Below are 23,680 nucleotides of genomic sequence, written 5' to 3' on the forward strand. Positions count from 1 at the left end.
GTTTGAAAGCAATGAGATGCACACCACAGCACCCTGTCGGATGGGCTGGCTGTGATTTTTCTGGCCTCGCTGAGTGAATCCCAGCTGTTCTATATATCTTTCAGAATTGCTGTGCTTCTTTCAGAGTAGACACTTAAGTTTAAGTTAATTTCTAAGAAACCTGCCTTTTGGCTATGGTTATAAACTTTGCAATCCTCCATCAACTTAAAACCACGGGCAAATACGACAGAAATGTTACTGACAGAGACTGAAGGAACGGGGAGAGCAAAGAGTGAACACAGCAGTACCGAGTAAGATAAGCAGCAGGAAGCTCGGATGAGGGAGCTCAGGCACTGAGCATGTCTCACACTCGCTCCGGTCGGCTCACACGTGTACCTGCACGACGGCTCGGCCAGAGGAGCGCAGGAGTGAGCGGGACGCGCAACGGCCAGCAGCGAAAACGAGGCGGCTTTTTTAAAATCAACGGAAGCTTCAGGAGGCGGAGCCTGAGGGGCGGCCGTTACTCCGAGCCGCCACCGCGCGCCTCTGCTTCCAGGGAAAGCGGGACTGCAGCCTGAGACGCCGCGGCTCCAGGCAACGAGACCCGGCTCGGGAGCAGCGCTGCTCCGCCGCGCTCGCACCGCGTCTCCTCCCACGCCGTGCCCGCCTCCAACGGTCCTAACGGCTACGTTGCCCCCAAGCAAGATGGCTGCCAAACGCGAGCTTCTTCTCCCCTATCCAAAATGGCCGCCGTCTGTAGCCGCGGCCCGCCCAGCGTTTTGCCCTAAAGTAAAATGGCCGCCAGGGCGGCGGGTGACTGCAGGAGAGCGAGTGCACTCGTTGATCATGTGATTTAGGGCTGACCAATGGCACGCAGGGAGAAGGACTCCTCGCGTATATTCGCACGAGCCCCGTTCGGGATGGAAGAGACGCTTCCGGTCTCCGCAAGGCCGCTTCCTGCTTCGGGGGTTTAAACGCGCAGGCGGCCTCGCGCGTCCCCTGTCTCTTGTCCTGGCCCGGCTTCCGGCGAGGTGCGAGCTGAGGTGAGCGCTGGGCGGTCGCGTCTTTTCTCTAGCTCGTTCCTCCTGCATTAGGGCGGCCGTCGCCCTGTCGGCCGTCTGCGTCTGGAGGTTGTCAGGGAGGGGCGTGTTACTGGGTGAGGTGGGGGCTCCCGCCGGCACGGCCCTGCGGAGGCACCTCAGCCTGGTTTTGTGGGGCCGGCTCAGAGCGGGAATTCGCGTGCCGGGTTTTTCCTCGTCAGTGAGAGACTGAAGCGGCCGGGAACGCTTGCTGTCTGAGCTGTACGTTTGTAGCTCTTCAAGCCAAGAAGATGTCCTGATATAAAATCAAATACTTGTAATTGTCGCTTGTTGTGTATACGTTGGTACGTACTTCTCCATAAGACTTCGTGTGGGCTGTTCTTCGTTTTCTTCATAAGAGCGGCTGAGTTCACTTTGTAATGCCCTTGTAGTTTCTGAGGCTGAAGGGCACGGAGGAAAGGCAGGCAGGCTGAGCTGCTGCCCTGGGCAGCCTGGAGTGCTATCAGAAGCATTGCGGCTTGCTCAGCCTGCAGGCTAAAAGCTGATGCTCTCTGAGGGGCCCCCTGCGTTATTGTTAACTGCGCGGGAGAAATAGTGCATTTGAAACTACTTCAAGGTGTTCGTTTAGCTTTCAATTACTTGCTGCCTGAGGTGGTAATATGTGATTAGGGAAACGTCACAAAGCTTTAACACGTAGTTTGCCAAAACTTGAAGCAACGTAGTGATTAACAGATCAAGATGTCTGAATTGAAGTTACTTTTAAAACCTTTCTTTTCCTGGAGGTCGTAAAGTAAAGCTTTCCTTTGTCATGCTGTTGTAATCATTTGCTGTGCTGTAATTGAAGATATTTATGTTTGAGTTTTGTACTCTTATAAGAGAAAAGAGAAGTTCTGAAATATATTTTAATTATTTTTTCTAGGTACATAAATGCCAGTTTATGATGAAACTCAGAACTTTATGGAAGGACTACAAAGTTCTGATTGTTATGGGAATTAGCCTTGGCCTGGTGCACTGGTCGTGGTTCCACATCAAGTCCAGTCCTCTTTTCCAAGTGAAGACAGAGGAGATTGTTCCAGAACCTGGGATTGTGACATACGTAATGCAAAGTGATCGCAAAAATAAGGAAGAATAACATCAGGGCTGTGTTTTAGGTAAGCTTCCTAATCAGTTGTGCCTGCATCTTTGAGGCAGGAGATGTGTCAGTTAAATCACTTCTCTAGAAAATGCAGTATCAGTGCTCTGGTGTTAGTCTTCTAGAGTTTCATTCTTTCGTGGATGAGTTAACCTACTAGTTACATGACTTTTTTAGGTGCATGTAAGTTCTCAAACTGTTTATCAGTCCTGTATTAGTGGGATTAATTATGTGATGCTGTTATGGGTTTTAAAAGTTATTCTGAAACAAACTCCAGTCACTTTTCAAGGCAACAGTCAAACTTGTGTCTGATGTGGTATGTAACAGTGTCCTTTCTAGGTTCAAAACTAGTCAGAATTATGACTTCACAGAGTATAATGTACTGTGTTGTAAGTCTAACAGTCTCTAATGAGAGAGGTCTCTGTAGACATCATAGATATATAGATGTAAGTAATGCATCTTTACACTTCTAAATATTTAAGAGCTAATTAAGTGCATGCTGTATAAGTTTAAGTAAGAAACCCTCCTTGCAGAGGCAGAGATAGAAGTTGTTTAAATGTGCTAAGATCTTTGTTTCTGTAGTGGCTCATGGGAAGCAGTGCTCAGTATTTTACTTTTTTGTTCTTTGTTTAAAAACAGCTTAGCATCACTGTAATCTGACACTTTCATGCCATTTAGTGTATTTTGTAGTGCTATGCCACCTATCAACCTATACATAAAACCTAGAGGTCAGAAGTGAAAGTAATAATAGAATGTGTAGTTTATGTATTGCATATCTTTAATTGAAAAAAACACATTATATAAGTATCATATTGTAGTTTTTGTCTGTATGTGAAGTTTTCCTGGGGGAAAAAAATAAGCATTTAAAGCTGTGTGATACTGGTGTAAGATCATGCTAATACCTAATAATCTTGTTTTTATGTAGGTATAATTAACTTTGAAACATCACCTGTGAGTATTGCCAGAAGAGAAGATGAGGAAAGCTAGCTGGAGTAAAAAGAACTTTCTGCTTGTGGCAGGACTGTCACTTATAGGTGTCCATTTTGGAACCATGCTTGTAAACTTTGTTGCAAAAAAATCTGCTCGATCGCATTCAGAAACTAAGAGAGATGATCATCGTGAATGAAGTAGCTTACAGCTGTCACTATCAATTTCACAGTGGGATTTAAGCCTCATTTTGAGATGGCTGGTGTGCAGAATCAAATGTACTTAGCATATTGTTTTACACTTAAAATAGTAATCTTTGTCAGCAAAGAATAAAAATGTACTGCTTTACAGTGCTGTGAATTCTAGATCCAAGTAAGAATGAAATCATTTCTGTTTATCAGAATTAAAATCTAATTTTGAAAATGTCTCGCCTTGAAGGTAAAAAGCCTTCATTATTTACTCGTGAACCTTTAACTACAGTTAGTCAGCCACTGTCTTTGTTAATTGCAATATTAAAATCTTGCTATGGGCCTGCTGGTAGACTTAAGCAGATCCACAATGGCATGGGAGGCTATGTTTGTTTAACTTCACAATCTTCAGCCATACTTAGTCATATTTCTGTCAGTCACCCTGTATTAAAGGTTTTGATGGCCTCTGTACAGAACCATGTGTCCCGCTTCAGTGACTGTGGCTTATTTACTGCCATTCTTTGTTGTAGCTTGATTGAAAGTTTTAAAAACCTAAATATTGCATCTTGCACTGTCATAAAAATAAGCAAACATCTTTTGAGTTTGTGTACTGACTACCTCAAGTCTGAGGCTTGTGGTTGCCGAGTATCTGTGGATTTTAGTAATCTTGAGACTCTTCTTTGTTTGGTACGTAGCATATTAATAAGCAAACCTGCTTGCATGCTTAATAAAACAGAGGTTGATCATCTTGCTGTGCTAATTGTAAAGGCTTTCATGTTTACTGTTCCATGCCATCCTGAAACTAAGCCTATTTTAGGAAAATGCGTAACAGTACCTGTGAAAGGTAGAAGAGTTCTAGATTCTGCAGTTATTCCTGGACTGTTGATAGAAACACCAGAAGTTCAATTTGCAAAACTGTTTTCTGTCAAAAGAACCAACTCCGACACTGTCAAGGTAGCAGTTTTCTGTGTGTCCATGTCAGGAGACCTGTTTGGCCCAGAAGAAGGAACACTAACAGTCCACCACGGAGTTTCTTTAGAAATGTCAGAGCTGGATCAGTTGCTTAATGTAGGAAAGCAGTTGGTTAATGATGAAGTTGGCCTTGTAGTGTGCCAGAAAGTTATCCATCCATCATTGAAAAAGTATCTGAAAGATAACCATGTCATTGCTGTGGACAGGGCTGGGCTATCAGTGATGGAACCCCTGAGTCAAGTGACAGGTAAGAGTGATTTTTTTTTTTTGTATACTGAATAGTTACTCTTGCTGCTAGTCTCATAATGAAAACCTTTCTAGATTGATGTCATTGTGCAGCAGGAATTCTCCTATTTGTCTTTATCCTACCATAGCAGCAGAGCTAGTGTTTTAGACTAGAAAGTGCTCCTTTCCATTCTAAAACCGATTCCAAAAGAGTTTCATCTTGTGCTGGCTGGCTGCAATGATCTACTGCACATTGTTCTATGAGAAGTATATAATTGTAGCAACTATTTGCACATGTCAATTGTTTTCAAACTCTTATCTAATGAGAATGATAAAATTAGTTTTTATCTTGAACCAAATCTTACACTTTGAAAGCATGCTGGTTTCTGCTTGAGATTGTATGTGTAGACTCAAATGTTAATTATTGTAGAACATAAAATATTTAAAAAGCTTGAAGGAAAAAGGTTGATGCTTTGTGAAATGCAGCAGATGGCTATTCTGATGACAGTAATGCATGCTGTTCTCTTCTTTTTATAATTGGACAGGTTCAAAGCCTATAGCTTCCATATACTCACTGTCTCCCAGTTGTTATGGCAGTTTGAAGGATGTGTGTGCCAAGAGTTTTGCCTCCAAACATTTTGTGCATCTAATTCCTAATGACACGGTTGTTTGCAGCTTGGTACTCTGTAACAGAAATGAAACAATTTGGGATGAACTGAAGGTAAGCAAATTTTGAAACTTCTGTTGTGATGTTTTCAGTGAAAAAAATAGAAAATGAGAAATACAAATATAGTGGGTTTTTAACAGTGAGCTTTGGTACTTAAATGGAGCTTAGTTAGAGTTTAGGAAACTTCAAAACAGCAATTTAGAAACTCCTTCATGTCCAGACCTTAAAAATCCTTGGAGTGCTTGTATTTGTGTAATGCTTCTTATTCAGTAGGTGAAAACATCTTGTTTCTGAAGTCAGTGCTAAGTAGATGTTTTCATTCTCATTGGTTTATGGGAGCATAAATAAATTGCTCAGGAAAAGGTCAGCAGTATGGCCTGCAGTGGCAGTGAAGCGTAATTTTCTTATTGAATAGTTACTCTAAAACTGGTGTTGATGCAGGTCATCTTTTTTATAAGTCAGTTTTACAAAAAAGAGTGAAATACACCTTTCATTTTTATTTCAACACTTGTAGAGTGTGGACGAATAATGACATTTCTTAGTCAGTAAATGTGGCTTTGGAAGCCACTCAACATGTTTATATTCACATTTCAATTTATGAAGTCAGTATCAGGAATTACTAAAAACTTTATTCCAGTTTGTTGTGTTTTATAATTTGGTGAAATCCTATTATGTTGTTTGTAATGAAAAATTCACATGGTTTTCAGCGTGCTTGTGAGACTGCGGAGCATGTATTGCAGTTAACACTCAAGGAACCCTTGGCATTGTTAGGAGGTGGTTGTACTGAAACTCATTTGGCTTCGTACCTAAGACAAAAGGTATGTAAGAGGGTGTTTTAAAGCTATTTAATAAACTTAGTAGTCAAGAATTTCACAATTTCTTTTACAGTTAGTATATTTGTTACTTGCCTGTTGCATGTTTGTTTGAGTCCATAAAACAAAGATGTCTTATTGAAGCACTTCATTAATGGCATCTTTCATTTCAGAATTTCATTAATATTGCACTTGGAACTGTTTCTTTAGGTATCTGTAGTGTTTAAGTGTTATGATAAAAATGTGTAGACTTTAACTGAATGATAATCATGCAGGACTCAGCTTTGACAAGTCTAGAAGCTTTTCCTATTGAAATAATGAGCAAATTAACAATTTTTCTGTTGACTGTGAACTCTTTAAAAAAAAAAAATCATACGTTTGACTAAAGCCATTCTCTAAATCCACCATTCTAATTGTTTTCTTTTTTCTTTAAAGATTTGCTGTCTGTCCACTAGCAGTTCTAAAGATGTGGATTGTTCTCAGTCACAATACCAGTTGATCGCTGATGCGTTTTGTCACTCACTGGAGTCTGTAGCTTGTTCTCTGAGTCATGATGATGGAGAAATTATCACTGATATGGCTTATGGACACTGTTGGCTTGTTCCATCAGGATTTCCTTCTGTCTCTAATTGGTCAGATCTACTTTTGAAATGTGGCTGCGGAATAAACAGTAGCACAAAGGATCTCAGCTGGAGACATTTGCAACCCCTCTTTGGCTCTCCTCCTATAGAGAGCTGCCCAAAAGAGCCTTCCATAAAGGTTGCTGACTTCATGGCACTGGACTGCTTTGCTGCAAAGTATAATGGCCTGCAAGTAGCTGTGGAGACAGCCAATTTGATTTTGGATCTCTCATGTATAATTGAAGATCAAAATTAGTTCTGTGATGTGAATTGTGTTGTGCAGTCACATTACTCTGCTTTCAATTAAGAATCTATAACATATTAAGGTATTTGGGAATGGTTGATTATGGATGACAGACAGAAATTAAGTCAAATAGTTGGCCAGTAAGTATTCATCTAATTGTTCATCTACAGATGTAGCATTTTCAAACGTTGAACGTGTTAAACTGCTACATGGTTAACCATGTATTCTGTGAAGCACCAATTATTATATTCAAAAAACAAATGACTTTTCAAAAATTTTCTAAGAAACTCAAATGTTCTCTAGAAAATAGCGCTGAATTTAGAGTCTGCCTGGTGGTCTTCCTGTACAATGCAAGGTGTTGGATGTTCCTGTCAACTCCATGACCTCTTCAGAGGAATGGGGGAAACTGATTGACTTACTGAGAAAATATGGATTAGAATTTATGTAGCCTTTGCAAAAGCTTTACACGTTCAGACAGACCTTTGTATTGTGGCACGACATTATCACTGTTTTTAATGTTTTAAGTAAAAAGAGAATATCTTCCTTAGCAAGTCCCTTAAGCAGCATTTCTTATTTTCAAATTTAGTTCTGAAGACATTTTAGCCCTTTACTGTATGCACTTTGTTTCTAAATTTCTGGAAGATTTTCAATTCACATGTTGTTTAGCAGGGTATTAAGCTCAACCTGAATCTCTTAAATGTAGCAGGTAATGACACACTTGAGGAGAAAAAAAAGGCAAATTGAGGGTGTGGAAAAAAGCTTTCAGACAGTGGACCCTTACCGTTGTCTTTAGAATACAAGATGGCTTATAAATAATGTTTCTACCATTGAAGCAAAGCTGCAAAAATGTGCCAGTTACCATTCACTTAACTCTCTGTGCATTGCTTCTTTTAAAAGGGCTTTGAAGTTTTCAGGCTTATTTTGATCTTTAAATAAGGCTGATTGTGAAGGTTGATTGAAACTTTCTCATTTTCAGCATGCATGTGAGATCAAAAAGGTGGTTACAATTTTTTCCTTTTTTTAATCCTTTTCTCCTCCTTCTGTTTTCAGTCACAGGGAACAAATATTCATCACATGCCTTTCCAGAAAATGGCATTACTTATAGCCTGCTTATTTTTCCTGATCTCTCAAGGTTTTAATATATGTACTGAATATAAACAGTGACATTGTCTTGTGTAACTCAGTTTTGAGAGGTGTAATTAAAAGCAAATATTTCCAGGCCTCTTGTACAGACTTCTTCTCATTTTTATGAACATCATTTTATTACTGGGGGAGAGGAAGTTAAATTTATTTCTCTTCATGATCTGAAATGATTACCTCAGTGCTATAAAGGCATCCTTTGGGAATTTGTTACAGGAGTTATTCATATCTTGATCTTCCAATATACTATGAAAAATATGAAAGCATAAGGAATAATGAAGCTAAATGATTGCATATACCCAAAGGCACAGTCTTAGTAAGTTTGTCTCCCAGAGTGGCTGAAAAGGATAAATAAGCAGCTAGCATGGCTTCCTATGGGCAGTTCAGACTCAATTCTCATTTGTGCTACTAACTTCCTATACCTGTAGAGGTTTAGTGTTACCTCTTGGGTTAGCATGTTTAAGCAACCAATTTAATATGGTTGCTTCTCACTTTGCTATTTCAGTATCTGTTAGGTATTGAAAACTTTCAAGTAAGACCTGAAAATGCAGAGTAATTTAGTCATCTTTGTTTTTCTATTACTGCATCCTATTTTCAAGTAGGACTCCATTAAACATTTGGGTTCTTAACCAATATCAAAACACCAAAGAAAACTGCTCTTCAACAGTTCTGCTATAAAGGGGACTGCTCCAAAAGTAATGCTTCCTATTCTACTACGTTGGTCTATGACATGGGAAGTGCATGTTGGTGGTATGGCAGTAGAGGTTGAAACTTCCCACCGATATTCCATTTCTTTTTATTGCTGTGTGACAGGTGGCAGCAGAGGGGCAGTCTGACAGAATGGCATCGGACATGGAAGTGGTCGTGGAATAAAAGGGTGGTACTGAACTCCTCAGTGTGGAAGAAAATGCATCCACTGATACCCACTGCACAGCGAGGTGGTGGGTGGTGTGTTCAGCAGTGGTGACAGCAACACTGGGATGCCTCTTATGGGGCAAATTTCTATACAGCATGCAGGCTTTTGTTCACTGCTGGTGAAAGCACATAATGTTGGTGACTATTCAAAAATAGTGTTTTATAGCTGAGAATGTGCTCTGTCAACTAGTGCAATTGTGCTTGTTGTACCTGCTGTAGTTTCCATGGAAATAAATGGGACACATTTATTTTGTAGCAACCTATGTAAAAACAGATTTGAGTTCAAGAACTATCAGTAGCACAACACAGATATTTCAAATGTGATCAGGCCTTTCTAGGCTAACCAGCCATTATAGTTTAGATCCCTCCCTGTAAGAGAAGAAAGTATTTATTGTTGCCAAAATCTGTAAGAAAAATATTTCTTGTTATGTAAGAAGCACAGTAGAGTATGTACAAACAAATTGGTTTACTTTAAAACTGATCTTTAAACTTCTGCCCTTAATTTTCTGTGCTGAGTAGCAAAATGCAGTATGTCATGTTTTCAGCAGTGCCATGTGAAGTGAGTCATCTGACTACTAAGCTGTTCAGTCTCAGAGAAGTCAACATCCATGAGTCAATGTCATAGCAAGAAATCTTTAAACCGGATTTGTATTTATTACTGTTTTGAAGATGCAGACACGGTCCCTTTATTGCAAAGAGATGCCTTCCATCGTGCTTACAGTATATGTGGAGACTGGCTGTGCGAGAGGGCAGTTGCTGCTAATACATGACAATGTTTATTTAAATATTTTTAGTATTTTTTTTTATTTCTACTTGTTTACCAGCAAGGATGAGCTTCGTGGTACAAATAACTTTTTGGCCAGTAGTACTACAGTCTTAACTTCTCAATTAAGAAATAACTTCACTTTTTGCTGATATACCTTGTCCTGGAAAAATTAGTCATGCACATCCCCCCATTTCTTCTTTATCCTGGAAGCAGAAATGTGGTCACAGCCATGCATCTTTAGTAAAAACACCAATAAAACCAAAGGCAGACTAGGTTCCAGCATTTAGCTGGTGGGCACTTTGTGCCATTAATATATAGAAATATCTCAGGTATATGTCTCCTGTAGACTTTTATTTTTCACCTTCCTGCAAACTTCTTTATTAAGTTAAAAAAGTATTAAAAGTTGAACTTCCAAATCTGCTTCCTTGTGAGAATTGTTTGTCAGAGCTTTCACCATGCGTTGTGAAGGCCACAGCTGGGCACAGTCTGGTTTTGGCAGACTGCTCATGTTCTATTTTGTTTTCTGTTCTGACAGATCAGTTCTCTTCAGGTTCACATTACATACTAGCATCCTGCTGTTACTATGAGATGTTAGCTAAGCGTTTGCTAGGCAGTAGCATCCCACAACATCAACAGATATTCTTTACCAGTAACTATTCATTTTTATAAGCAGTTATGTCTTTTACAAAAGCACCTCTTCTTCAACTTTAAAAGCCATCCTTAGCATCTCCTCTTTCAGGCTCGTGATACTGTTAGTCTCATCTGTTCCACCTGGGGAGGACTGGGTAGAGCAGGTGGGAGGTTGGGGCGGAATTAGTTTCACAGTCCCTAGCTATGACTCAGCTCCCCTCTGAGTCATTGCTTCTGCGTGAGGCTAAGTAGGAACTTGTGCTGATAAATAGCGTACTCGAGGGTTATGACGGAGTGATTTTCAGGGAATTGCAGTGACTATCGTAGTCACAGCTTTTGAAAGACTTTGTGACTTTGAGAGGCTGAAGCAGTGCTGGTGTTGTGCTTTGATTTATTGCTCTGGCGTGTGTTATTACCCTGCTCCTGTGCCAGTGGATCTGTGGGGGTGGAACGGGGCTGGGGGTGGTGGCAGGACGGGAGGCACAGGGGCCGATTTGGTGGGATCATCCTGACGAGCACACTTTCGAAGGGAAAATTCTGTGGGGAGTCGCTGGCCAGCTGCCCTCCTGCTCTCCTGACAGGACCAAAGGAGGAGATATTCGAGGACGTCGTGTTGAGGGACGTGGTTTAATGAGAACTATTGGTGATAGGTGGATGGTTGGACTGGATGATCTTGTAGGTCTTTTCCAACGTTAGTGATTCTGCGAATATGGTGCGTTTGCTTCTGGCTAGAGATAAGGCACCTCCTCCTCTTCCCTGTTTCTTACCCTTTTCCCCTCGCGTTTTGCCGCCTGGTGCCGTTTTGTCCGTCCTTAAATCCACCCGCCCGCAGCACGCTGTGGAAGCAGCCAGAACCTTCTGGAGCCAGCAGGGGGCAGCGCGGCACCCTCACAGAGCCCCACTGCCTGCAGCTCCTCTGAAATACCCCAGAAGGTGCATTCGCCTTGTGAGTCCTGCTTCGTTGGTTGTTGAAGAATGTGGGAAAAACGCTGGTTTTAAAGAAAATTGCAGGGGGGAACAGTCGATGTTTGTGTAGAGGGTGCTTCGGGAGGCGTGTGCTGCTCTGAGATGGCGCCCAGACTCGGGCAAGGCTACAAAGGGTAAAGAGAACCCTAGCTTCACTGGCTTTGAAGGACATAAAAGTATGCTTGTTGATGGCTATTACTGAAGGCAGACATGGTGGTACCTGTGGAGAAATGAGAACTGGAAATGTGGTTAGTGACTGAGGAGCTTCCTCAGTAGGAAGCCAGCTGTAAGGGAGAATTTCTCTGAGAAGGGGAATCCTTTGGGAACTGCTGGGTGTAGGGCTCTGGTTGCGTTCAGTAGGAAAGACCCCCCACACCTACAAAGTTCTGGTTTAAGCACAGTTGGAAGATCCAAGAGCGTGCACGAAGCAGCAAGAGGATCAACTCCTGGCCCTTCTGGTAGCACCTGAGTACTGCACGCCGTGATGCAACTCAAAAAAGTGAGTTTGCTTTCTCTGCATATTGTTGCTTTCTGTCCTGTTACTTCCACTTTATGCAGGTAAGCAGTTATTGCCCTTACAGCAAATAAAGGCAGGAGAATTCTTTGCTTGGTTTTACATACTCTGGCCTCCTGTTCTTCAGTTTAGGTCTCACATGAAAAAAGGAAAAACATTTTGAAATTGTACCTAATTCAAGTGTTTACAATCCTGATCCTAGAAAGCATCTCCTGAAACTCTGCTTGTATTGCTCCAACATGATGAATTTCTGTGAGCAGTGCTACAGTTATTTCACTGCTTTATATTTGGCCTAGACGTGTTCAGTAAGCCAGGTATGGAACTGTTTTGTTGCGATACTTTGCTTGTAAGCATGAATTTGAGCAGAAAGCTTGTTTTTTGTTTTTTGTTTTTTTTTTTTTTTCAGCATCGTGTAGAGGCAGTGAAGAAATGCTGGGTCTGGCCACTTAGATGTGCTAATGTTCTCCAGCTGGGAGCATTTCTAATTGAAAGTTGATCTCAGTCGAAACATGATTAATCAGGCAGTAGATAAGACAGAGAACAATGTCCCTGCTGCCTCCTTTCGTCGAAAATAAAGAGCTTTTATGTGTGTCAGCAATGAGAATTACATAATACAAAATGCTAAGTGGAATAGTCAAGGTCTGTGCTGAGCAGTCCAACCACTTCTTTATTGCTGTGGTGAGAATTTCCAAATAACACATTAATATCTAAGGCAAAAGAGTGGAGAAATTAGCTTAGAGTTTTTAGAATGAAAATTGTTGTGTGAACTCTGTGAGTACTGAAATATTATCAAGTAAGGAAAACTATGCATTTGATATCATTTTAAATGTAAAATCTCTTCAAGGATTTCATGTATCAACATTTAACAGAATAGCAATGTTTTGAAAGGAAGATAAGTGAATGCATTTGTGTCCTGCTTTTAGGAGTTAAGATCCGTGGCATCTATTTAATCAAAATGGCTGCTAAATGAAGAATCTTGTTTCTAAAGCTGCATGTAAAACAGCAGATGTCACTCCAGTCTTTCTTACGTAGACCAGAGAAGGATTTGTTCCTATACAAGAATAAATATGTGCGATATTACTATTTACATTTAGCATAGTGTATGTTAAGAAATAGCTATTATATATTACAGAATTTCTGAGGTTAGCTACAAATGGCTGCTGTTTGTATGTACTAGAGAAGCACTCGGTGTCTGGCCTGTCTCCATTTGGATCTTTGTGTGTTGGCATATGTGGAAGCGATTTATAAACTCCTCTGGGCATTGAGGAGCAATACATACCTTTCTCTAATGTATGGCTTGTGTTTGAAGGTAACGGTGTTGTCTGTTAACTGAAGAAAAATATGCAGTGGTATGGCTGAATTTGTTCATACTTTGCTATGGGATACAAAGACACCAGAGTAGAAAGTAGAAAGCATTATACTTGTTTTAGAGATCACTTTTCATTGTTTAGAAAATGTGGGATAAAGTCACACAGGAATATATCTATTAAATCTAGTTCCTGAATTGCTCTTAGATTTGAGGGGGGAGGAACATTTTCCAGTATTAAAATGCACTTTCCAGGAAAATAGGTGTGGCATTGTTTTTAAAATTTGAAATAGTATAGCTACACATCATTGTGTTTTAAGAAAATTGTCCTTAATGATCCTCTGTTGTTACAGAGACAAAAGCTTAGCGACTGTAGATCTCTGTGGTGTTACACAAAAGTGTAAATTTGTTGTGTGCAGACCAGTGAGTTCAATTCTCAATTATTAGTTTTTCTCCTGTGATTTGGATCTTAGTAATATCAAAAGTTATCCTGTTTTAAAAGTTTTGTAAACTTATATTATCTCTTCTCCAGTAAATGTATATAGAATTTTATTTTTGTTACTAGTTTTTGATACTTTACATAATTGATTTTTCCCACCCACCTTTAAACTCTAATTTTTTTAATCTTCTTTTGGAAAGGGTGGGATGAAAAGGTCTCAGAAATCTTCTTGCTTTTCTGTTTTCCTTTTAAAATGAAACCTTAAGAGTCATATTAAGTGATTTCATTAAAAATAATAATAATAATAATAATAATAATGACTTCTGGGTGTAAGACACTTTCTGGGGAAAAACTTACCAGGTGGTTCTTTCTGGTTCTGTTAAGCAGTACCTGATAATTTTGGATTTATCACGGTAGAATTGCGTAGTCTAGAGAGAAGTGTTTACGTGAAGAGAACAAAAAACAAGGCGTAATGTTTGAGCTTTGCTAGTAGTTCTGCCTCTAAGGTAAAGCAGAGACGAGTTTACATTTTGCTGACATTGTGCCTCAGGCTTTGTGTAGTGAAGGATGTTGCAGATTGTTAACTTTTTAACAAGTTAATATTAACCTCTCTTGAGCAAGCCTAGTAACTTAAGAAGAACAGGATTTCCTATTAGGAAGTAGGAGTTTATTTACCTCTTTATTTGGTGATTTGGTTGTACATAAATGTTGTTGCAAGGTGGCAGGAAGGTGATATTAGAGTTTTCAAAGTGAAAGTGCAAATCTGTTCTAGAAATCATACATTTCTTTATCTGCTTTAAGACCTCACGATGAGGCTGCCTTCAATTCATCACTGGCTTGTGATTGCTCAAATTGCAAGTTTTTTTAACTTATCTGTAGTTCTGTTTCCAGATGGAGAATATTTGTCTACCTAAATGATGACTAGACATGGTGAGTGGCAAACCCAGCAGTAATTGTAAGGCACAAAATCAATTTCACAGCTGTAATAAGTATGATTTTAGAAACAGCCAAGAAATGTGGAGGAGCAAGTGGATTTGGAGCCACAGGCCAAAAGATTTTCATGTATATTTCTGTACATAGAGGGGGAAAAAAATCACACAATTTTATCATAATTTTGTAGAATGGCTCCCCAAATAGAAAATTGGATTGATATTTCCAGGTAATAAAGACATAAAATAGCTTATACAGCAAGTGCACTATGGTCTTTACTGTGCATTTAGTGGAAAGAAAGCTTTAACAGAAAATCACTACATTGAATATCTAATATGGTGAGTTTCAACTTTATTTAGCAAAGATCAAAATTACATACAGTATTCTTGTCACTTGCATTCAACAATGTTTAATAGAGAATGTGTAAATTCCATTCAAATACATGCTTCTTAGAGCTGTTAGAGGAAAAAAGAATTTGTCCTACCCAGAAATCTGACTACCAGTAGAAGTCTGGCTGAATGTGGTATTTACCTTTGTGTTAGAAAAGTCAATGAGATAGGAACATTGTTCTGTAAGGGGATATTTAGAAGCTGAAACTGTCCTTCAGGCTCTTTCATTAGGATCCTTAGAAGCAGAGTGATAATAAATTGAGTTTAGAAAATTATCTCAACAGAATGTTTTTGGTGTGATGAATTTGAAGACAGTGATAATTCTGTGTGGTTCTGACTAAATAGTCAGAGTCTGCGTTCTCTGTGTAGAACTCAATGGGGAACTTGGAGATTTTGTGTGAGGGGTGGTTGTCTACCAAAGGGACTCCAGTTCAGCCAGAAGATATGTGCAGGAGCTGCTGTGTTCCCAGAGCTCTCATCTACTCTCACTGGTTTCTCTTGGCCTTGAAGAATGGGGTGGGAGGATGTTATCATAGTGCTTGGGGTCAGTTTAGCTTGCAACAGCTGGAGTTGCTGAGATTCTGGTCTTTTGCAATTCAAAAACACTGGCATGTTAACATTTGTCAAAAAGTGTTGTGTTTTGTTTTGTTTTTAAATGGGAGAAGTTACAGTGACTTCTATGGTAAGGAAATTTCCCTGGAGGTGTTCAAGGCCAGATTGGATGGGGCCCTGGGCAGCCTAGTCTAGCATTAGGTGGAATGGTTGGTGGCCCTGCGTGTGGCAGGGGGGTTGGAGATTCATGATCCTTGAGGTCCCTTCCAACCCTGGCGATTCTGTGATTCTGTGGAATCTGGAAAACTAATTTTATTCCTTTTCTTTAAAACAAACAAACAAACAAAAAACAAACAAGCAAACAAAAAAAAAAAGATGAGTAAAGGAGGGCTTTTATCTGTTCTTTGTCCTGAGAGTGTGGAAATGTCTGTCATAGAGAATTTGATCTGTGGCTTGACTCATTTTGAGTACAGACGGCAGAAAGCAAAATACAGACAAAAAAGATGATCCCTGTCCTTAAAAGCTGTGACTGAGGATGAAACAAAGCAAGCATAGTCTCAGATGAGACAAAAATCCATGTTGACTATTATCTTTGTTCTTTATAGGGGCCTATAAGTGCCTGGGGAAGAATGGCAAGAACTTTGCTGCTGTTCTGTTAGCTTCCAGCAATCAGTAGCATAAGGACTTTTGGGGCAGGCTGCCATTTTTAATAGACAGTGTTAGGGCTATTTCCCAGTTATGCCTAAAAGTGTGGGTTTTTTTAGGTATGTCCTTATTTTTGTTCTCTTAAAAATGTATATATAAAGGGACAAAACAAGCAGGAGCTCAAATGAGATATCAGTTTTGCCAATGAGCACATCTAGGGCTGAGACTTGCTTGTGCTGGTTCTAAGACCAGTACCCAAAAAGTCATGATGAAAATACTTAAATGGCGTTCATTTTATTTAAAAACAAGAAAATTTTGCTTGAAGTAAAGGGTAGAGTGAGGCCTATTTTGTTAGATAATCATTAGGACAGAGCAAGGGTAGAAAAATGCAGCTTCTGTATAAATTAGAAGACAAAGCCCAACACAAGATTCTGTAGATCACACCTTGTGTGGGAAGAAGTGGTCCTTTGTCTCATGAGTCCCAAATTCATACTTTGTCTACAGAGGGTCCAGGGTTTTCTGTTTTACATTCACATCTTTATGAATTAAACAACAGGAGGTTGTTTGGTCTGGACATGTGGGATTTTTCTGCTCAATACCACAGTTGGAGAACTATGTATGAAGTTAATACTGAAGTTTACTTGGCATTACAGGTTGAAACCTCTGAGATACCCTGTTCTTTTAGGGGACAAGTTTTGGCAAATTATTAGATGAGGGAAACAACTGCAGAAGAGAAAATCCATGTGTTTTGCTGGATTGGTCTGGAACAACTATACAGATAAAAGATAAGACTCTCCTTCTCTGCTTTTGCATCTTTTCTTGCCTCTTCTGTTCATAGACTTTAACACCTTTGTCAGCTGCAGATGGGCAATAAGCGAAGGATAGAGAAAATGGCAGGAGTCCAATCCTTCCAAGACCAATCCAGTTTTTAGAAAAATGAAGAAAATATGTATTAAAGATTTGGTTGCTATGATAACACTGTCATCAATTAGTCTGGCTTGCTGCAGTGCTGTCATGGGACTGAGCTCAGGCTGCTTTGTTGAGGCAGACAAACCCTACTCCCGGTCCTTTGGTCTGATTGGCACAAAATGATTGTGAAATTTGGAATGACGGTGGAGTGGGGTTGCAAATGTGCAGTTAACACTTCTTTTGCTATTGGGCATATCATTAGAGCAGCTCAGCCCTCAGGAGTAATCCTCTTGCACCCCCAGTACCTCAGTGAAACAATGCAGCATTACTTACATTGACTCATAGAACTGAAAATTAAAATACCTGACATGCATGGCAAATCTTTTAAAGAACAAAATGTTGAGCTTGGACTCCCTACATGTTCCAGTTCTAGCTTATGACTAGGAATAATAAGAGCAAAGATTTACAACCCCCTAGAGGTCTGATCTGCCTGTGTTCTTTCATTGCTGAACTGGAACATTTTAACCCTCTGCTTTTTCATATGAATCAGTGGCAACTGACACTGAAACAGTGCTGTCCTATAAAATAAGAATTTCAGCCGCTAATTTGTAGATGCTTTGGTTCAGGTCAATCAGCTGGGGATGCTAACATGGGCCACTACACCAGGTCTGCTCACCAGACCAGTACCTATAGTCCACTGCCCATGCCAGCAATCAGAGTCTGTCCTTCCTCTTCTCCATTATATGCTGTGGGATACACAGTGGCTTAGGCTTTCTGTTTCTCTGGTGGTTGTTTTTTTTTGTTTGATTAAATGAATGAATCATATTAGAGAAGAATAGCCACCACACTGGAAGTAACATTAGGGAACATGACATGGTGGCCAAAGATTGTTCTTATAAAAAGGAACTAGAACCAACAGCAATGGGAAAAAGTTAAAGTCAGTTTTAAGCCAGAAGTAATTGTGCTTTGAAATGATCTGCACCGATATGCAGCCATTAGCTGTCTGTGTGGTATACAGTTCTTTAAGGATGAGCTAGTCTGGGTAAAGAAAGATAAAAGCAGGATTTTTATTTATTTATTTATTTTTACATTGGGAGCTATTTATTTAGACCTATGCTTATAAGCGTTTTCTTTAATAAGCACTTGTGTTTAGAAGGGACTGTTGATGCTGTGTGTTTTCACAAATCTAGTATCAAACAATTTCTGGTGGGTGAAAAGCACTTTATGAAATGTCTTCCTTTTTTTTTTTTTTCTCTTTTCAGTGGGTAAAAGCAAAGTTAGGTATCATATATAGTATATCCGGATGTTGCTACCGTTCTAGAAAACATCTCTTTGCTGTGTTTTTTTTTTTTTAAAGTAGAAGAGGTAGAGGTCAAGATAGGTTTGAATTTCCCACTTTACCAGTGTATCCAAGATGAATGCTAATCGCACTTTCCCCAGCGACTGTGATGTGAATTCCTGTTTTTTCCCTTAAATCAATCTAGCCTATAGCTTTGCAATGCTTGGCACTACTTCTGTCTCTGGAATAGAATAGTTCAAGTTGGATGGAAAATATGTAGGTTGCTCTAAAAGTAATGCCTACTATTTATTTCCATGGAAACTACAACAGATAGTCTTGCCACCGAGCAGCATCTCGCTACATGGCATCACCATGGCTCAAGCAAATCCTTCTCATATAATCCATAACTTGTTCTGCTTTTTAAATTGATCCTTCAATTCTTGAAAAAAGTCTGGGGTTATTTCAGTAGGTACTTTTTACTGTGGTACAACATGTAAGTTTGTACATTTATATCAAAGCAAATAGGTGGTCCTGAGCTGTAAGTCCTGCTAAGATCTCTCACAAGTCATCCTGGCCTACTGTATTTCATAGGTAGACTGACACTGTGATTCTGTAGTCACCAGCAATGCCCCAAAGGAGAGGAGCTCCAAAGGGTGCCAAGTATTTTCTTTCTAAAGGAAAGCCAACATTCAGATTTTTGTCCTAATCACTTACAAGCTGTTTACAGTGAAAACCAGCAGTCATCACTGAAAATTGTCATCTTGTGGTAAGTTTGTGGGTTTGTGACTCCTTCGCATCCACTCTGTGCTGCTGTGACTCAGCAGCCCTTCTGTGGCTATTACTTGTGTTTTGTCAGTTCCCATCTAGGCAGTTTGCTTGACTTTGATGCAGGGTACTCAATGTGAGCTCTGAGTGGAGGGGAGCTGAGGAAGCTCTGCACAGGCTACTGCTTGTCTTGAGCTGCCTATGCTGGGAGGTGTTGCCTGGTAAGTGCTTAGGTTAGCACAGCCTTCAAGTAAGGGGAGAACTAAGCAGCGCTTAGATTTGGCACTGCTTTCTGCTAGTCTTGTTCTGTGTTTACTCAGGCTTTCTTATGTATTCCCAGCCTCATTGCCTGCTGACAAGCTCTGTCCTGCCTGCTTTTTCTCAGTTCTTATAGCTAGCTGGCCAAGACAAGAGAGAATTTCTCTGGAAAAAAATAAGCATTTCTACACTCTACTTTCTTGCATGCTTTCTCTTATTCATTTCTGATTTTCCAATGGTCCCATTGTGTCCTAACTCTGTAGCTTATTCAACAGTTAAGTGTTTTCTGTACCAGTGTTGCATTAGCAGAATTTATTGGCACAAAAGGAAAAATGACTTCGTATTTTACATGCATATCTCATTCCACCTGCTTGGTAATTGAATATGGGAATCTTGAAGGCAGAATTGATAGAGGCCAACTATACAGCCAGCTTTCAGAATTTGATGCTATAAAACATAATCTGGTTGATAAAAGAAAACATTCTCAGTGATGAAGTGTTTTCTGTTACCAAAGAGTTCTTGTCATGAAAATATGGGAGTTTCTCACAGAGAGAAGAAAAAAGTAAAGTAAATTATCAGAACCCTTTTGTTTTAGTATTGCAGAGCAAATTGATGTATAATGTGAAGGCAAATGTAGATAAAAGTGATCATTAACTAAACTTGTTTCACTGCAGGAACTTGATTGAATCCATTTGAGAGTAGTGCTTTGTGATATCTTTCCTTTTCAGTTGGTCTTTTAAATTAAAATAGAATGAAATGTGTCTCGATCACCCAAGAATATGGTGAAAATAGGATGACTGCAGGGTTTTTTGAAGGAAAGAGCTGGTACTCTGCAGTTTCAGGGTAATCTGAGATGCCTTTGAAAGGGGCTCATTAAATTAAAGGTTATTCAATAAGGTTGACTGTTACATGGCTGCCTTAAGTTAATATATTGAAGTTAGAAGGATTTTACAAAAATATATTTTGTAGATATATACAAAATTAATAGAAAATCTTGGCATAATTCTGTTTAGAAGTCAAGGGAGACATTTGTGGGGAAATGAATTATATAGGAATAGAAGGAATAGAGATTTCAGTGGAACTGTCATAGTTAGGCAGTTCATGGGACTACTTGATGTGCAAGGTCCAGAGATTTTCTTCTGGCTGCTATACATAGAGACCCCAACATTTCTTGATTCTTGTGCCTGGGAATACAAACTCACAGATAATCACAGGATTTCTGACAGGTTATTTGCTGGAGAAAAGTTCTTGAGTTGTCCAAAATCTTTATGCTAAAACTGGTTACCTATGTCACTTCTGCTCTGTATCCAAATAAATCTAAGCTTTTCAAATAATAGAAACATTTTTCAGTGTATCTAAGAAAATATTTTTAGCATAGGGGATGTGAAAAGTTAACACTTAAGAAATTGTAAAAACTTTGAATTGTAGATTGTATGTAAGCTCGGGGTTTATTATAAGATAATACACAGAAATGAAGATAGCTTTACTGAAAAGCAAAGAGCCTTTATACAAATGTTATTTGTGATTTACTGGTATAACCACAACAGATGCTGGAGAACAAGATTGTCCCCAGATATTCTCAGCTAGATGCTGTAATGCCCCTGACAGGACATCTTCTTTGCCACCTGATGTCCAGGTTACAATCCTTTGGTGACATCGTGCCTTGTCTACTAGTACAATAAAGAAAAGCATGAACAATTTTTTCCAAAATACTCCACTTTGTCAGTGGCTTTGTGAATTTAGGTACATATTTTAAAATCTTAATTTCCTCTCTAAAGCATGTTTTTTCTATATTTTCTTACTTTAATAGCTCTTATATCGAGTCCAAAGTCAGTGTCCTTTTACTTCTTGCATTATTCTCTCTTTGTGAAAGTCATTCAGCAGAACAGAAAGCCTAAAAAAAAGTAGTAGAGCACTCTGAAGATCTGATTCACTTCATCCCAGTACTGGATTGACTATTATTAGTCTAAGCCTTGTTCTGATCTCAATGTCCCCTGATCTTTTTAGGGAATGGCTTCAAATGATGTATAGCCTTTCTGGATTCTCAGATGCCTATTGTACGTGTATATTGTTGCTCCTAGGAAGCCCTCTGCTGAACTGTCATAGTGGCAAATGTGGCAGAAGGTTGCTGGAAGAGTCTGATGGAATGACAAATGATGTGCAGGTGACTTTCATTGGATACATAGCAACGTTTAAGGCAGTAAACAACTTTTCACAACTGTGCCTGTCGAAAGTGGACTAGCAGAGAATCTGCTAGTCGTGAGACTATCCTGAGAGTTGGGATGGAGAGTGAACGCTGAGTCTCTGAGATTTACATCAGGAAATATAAGGATTTTTTGCGTTTGGATGAGAAATTGAACTCATGCTGAGAAACTAAGTAACTTTCTTTAAGAAAGCTCCCTTCTGCTGTCAAATAAAAAAAAAAAAGCTGCAGGTGCCAAACTGATCAGAACAGCCTGGTTGCTTAAGAGCAATGTGGATTAACAGCAAGTGGTGAACAGCCAAAGGAGTCTCCAAGAACTGATTCAGATTCTTTGAATAAAGAGGGTTCTCTCTTTTTTAATGGCACTGCTTCTCCAGACCTGTTTCATCTTAAAGTAGTTCTGTCAGCTCACAGTGTCATTCAGTTGCTTTCCTGCGAAATCATCCACTTGCAGCAGCCTTCCCAATTCTTGGTTTTATGTTTCCATTCATGTGCACATACTACGTTTGGTTTTTTGTTGTTGCTGGGCTTTTTGGTGTTTGGTTTTTTTGTTAGAGCTCTTGTTGAGAGAGGGGGCCACCATGAAATGTTAATAATCTCAAGTATAAACTATCTCCACAAAAATAAAGTGAAAAATCATATCAGTACTTTTTTGTTAATTTACTCAAAAATGATAATTTTTGGCACATCTGGACTTGTGAAGAAGGCCTAGCTCTTCATGCATGTGCTTGCTTAGCTAGTAGAGATCTAGTGAGTTATTGTGTATACAACAGAACAAATGCATGCATCATACAGCCAGAAATCTGTCTCAAATAGCTGGTTTGGGGATAATCTGTAACCTCAATTTCAAAGTATTCATACATTCGTGCCCATTTACTGGTCGTGAGTGTTCTCTGGGGCTTTAGAGCTTGCATAAACAACCTCTAAAACAGTTCCACCCTTAGGCTGCAGGAGTTTTACTGTCTGGTTAATTCTTTGTAAATCATGATGCTTGTGACCATTCTTTTTGTCTAGGAATACCAGAATACTTCTTTGCTGCAGTGTTAAATAATCAGAGTGATTTATTTTGGCAGACACAAATTTTAACTCTTGAGATTTATCTTGAAGCAGTAGATGTAGGCATGCTTGCTCTTTATGCAAAAAATTCTGTGAGCTTGGGTTTCTTCCTACAGTTATAAGCACTTAGAGTCCTTGTTTTCATTATTAAAAAAAATAAAAAATATACCATCTGCAGAGAGAAGATTGAAAATATGAGTCTGAGAGTTTCCAATTAGGCAGACTAGCTACAAAGATAATCTTTAGGTCTACCTTTTTTATGAAGGATGTGTAGGGGTGGGGAGGACTTAAAGGTTTAACATGGCTAATATGTGTTATAAAAATGGGTTAGTGTATGTAGTGCAGGACTCCAGCAGAGAGTCATGATGAGTCAGGTTGGCCCATACAGGCATTTTGTCCCAGACATGCATAAGGCTAGTGCTTCCTGTTCCCACTGACGTGCATAGCGGGGCACGCTTTCCTGTAGCACAGCTGTTTATTTCTGTTAGCCTCTATAGCTGCTGTGTGGGGCTTTTCTTCTTCCTACACCTCTTGCTTTCCCCAGGTCTCACTTTCTGACTTTGCTGCGCCCATCCCAGCTTGAGGAACTGACCAAGCAACCTTTCTCCTTTCCTGTGGGCAGTGAGCACTGTTTTTCCTGGAAGTGTGAGCCATAGGAAGCCTCAGCACAGTCTGTTCTCCTCTGCTGTAGTGTTATATAAGTAATGTACTCCTGAGACCTCTGCCATCTCGGCAGTGAGAGGACCAGCTGACTGATACGCAGCCAAAGCATTAATCGAGAAGTACAAGGGTAGCAAGGACCCTGCTGTTTTGGAGAGGTTTACAAATTCTCTTGTTATTTTGATGCTATCAGATAAGATCTTCATTTTTGTCAGGGTCTCATCAAGTAATAGCTGCATGGTAATTTATCTGGCAGTTTAAGAAATAGATTGTCTCATGGTCTTTCACTTTTTCTTCTGGGCGCGAGGAGATTAAAAATTGAAAAATGAAGTAGGAAAACAGCCAGATCTCAACTGTCCTCTGTCAGTCCTTACTGCTTTTCCTCATCATCTGTGTAGAAAGGGGAGAAATCAAAACACAGGATGGATACTAAATCCTGCAATGATTTTCATTTCCTTTTTTTTGTTGTTGTTTTTTTAATTTCTTTGGAAGGAGAAGTTGCTCGTTGTTGAAAGCATAAATGGGTCATGTAGCTGCTGCATCTTAAAAATA

General features: G+C 39.6%; 5 protein-coding genes across 24 annotated transcripts in view; 4 read left to right on the plus strand and 1 right to left on the minus strand.

Annotated features, from left to right (window-relative positions):
* SLX4IP (SLX4 interacting protein) overlaps positions 1-800 on the minus strand; it is a 113,322-nt gene extending 112,522 nt beyond the window's left edge. For 14 of the 15 annotated variants that reach the window (XR_016463962.1, XR_016463959.1, XR_016463958.1 and 11 more), the window contains exon 1: positions 288-800. The gene's annotated coding sequence lies outside the window, so the exon portion shown is untranslated. The remainder of the gene's footprint in view (positions 1-287) is intronic. The other variant, XR_016463961.1, reaches the window with a different exon arrangement.
* A 36-nt stretch (positions 801-836) lies between these two features.
* LOC149918849 (uncharacterized) lies at positions 837-2,151 on the plus strand. 4 transcript variants are annotated; one of them, XM_090134853.1, is made up of 2 exons: positions 837-1,022; positions 1,939-2,151. In XM_090134853.1, the coding sequence occupies exon 2, from the start codon at positions 1,957-1,959 to the stop codon at positions 2,149-2,151; it is 195 nt and encodes a 64-aa protein (XP_089990979.1). In that variant the 5' UTR covers positions 837-1,022; positions 1,939-1,956. The 4 variants fall into 4 exon arrangements, with proteins under 4 accessions (XP_089990979.1, XP_089990981.1, XP_089990980.1 ...); XM_090134855.1 differs by having other exon boundaries at positions 837-1,010; XM_090134854.1 differs by lacking the exon at positions 837-1,022 and adding an exon at positions 1,029-1,363.
* A 973-nt stretch (positions 2,152-3,124) lies between these two features.
* LOC149918850 (uncharacterized) lies at positions 3,125-3,278 on the plus strand. Its single transcript, XM_090134857.1, has one exon. It carries the CDS (start codon positions 3,125-3,127, stop codon positions 3,275-3,277), a length of 153 nt encoding a protein of 50 aa, XP_089990983.1. The 3' UTR covers position 3,278.
* A 214-nt stretch (positions 3,279-3,492) lies between these two features.
* Positions 3,493-8,024, plus strand: MKKS (MKKS centrosomal shuttling protein). Its single transcript, XM_031598045.2, has 4 exons — positions 3,493-4,485; positions 5,009-5,184; positions 5,838-5,948; positions 6,378-8,024. Exons 1-4 carry the CDS (start codon positions 3,501-3,503, stop codon positions 6,816-6,818), a joined length of 1,713 nt encoding a protein of 570 aa, XP_031453905.2. The 5' UTR covers positions 3,493-3,500; the 3' UTR covers positions 6,819-8,024.
* A 2,269-nt stretch (positions 8,025-10,293) lies between these two features.
* The window catches only part of PAK5 (p21 (RAC1) activated kinase 5), a 323,333-nt gene continuing 309,946 nt past the window's right edge, over positions 10,294-23,680 (plus strand). For 2 of the 3 annotated variants that reach the window (XM_090134842.1, XM_090134845.1), the window contains exon 1: positions 10,294-11,722. The gene's annotated coding sequence lies outside the window, so the exon portion shown is untranslated. The remainder of the gene's footprint in view (positions 11,723-23,680) is intronic. The other variant, XM_090134844.1, reaches the window with a different exon arrangement.

This window comes from Phasianus colchicus, chromosome 2 (assembly GCF_987193195.1).
Source record: "Phasianus colchicus chromosome 2, bPhaCol1.hap1.1, whole genome shotgun sequence".
Taxonomy (NCBI): Eukaryota; Metazoa; Chordata; class Aves; order Galliformes; family Phasianidae; genus Phasianus; species Phasianus colchicus.

Coding starts and splice junctions, on each gene's coding strand:
- LOC149918849 (XM_090134853.1), top strand. CDS start 1,957: ATGATGAAACTCAGAACTTTATGGAAGGACTACAAAGTTCTGATTGTT.
- LOC149918850 (XM_090134857.1), top strand. CDS start 3,125: ATGAGGAAAGCTAGCTGGAGTAAAAAGAACTTTCTGCTTGTGGCAGGA.
- MKKS (XM_031598045.2), top strand. CDS start 3,501: ATGTCTCGCCTTGAAGGTAAAAAGCCTTCATTATTTACTCGTGAACCT. Junction 4,486..5,008: donor ACCCCTGAGTCAAGTGACAG/GTAAGAGTGATT, acceptor ATAATTGGACAG/GTTCAAAGCCTATAGCTTCC. Junction 5,185..5,837: donor CAATTTGGGATGAACTGAAG/GTAAGCAAATTT, acceptor CATGGTTTTCAG/CGTGCTTGTGAGACTGCGGA.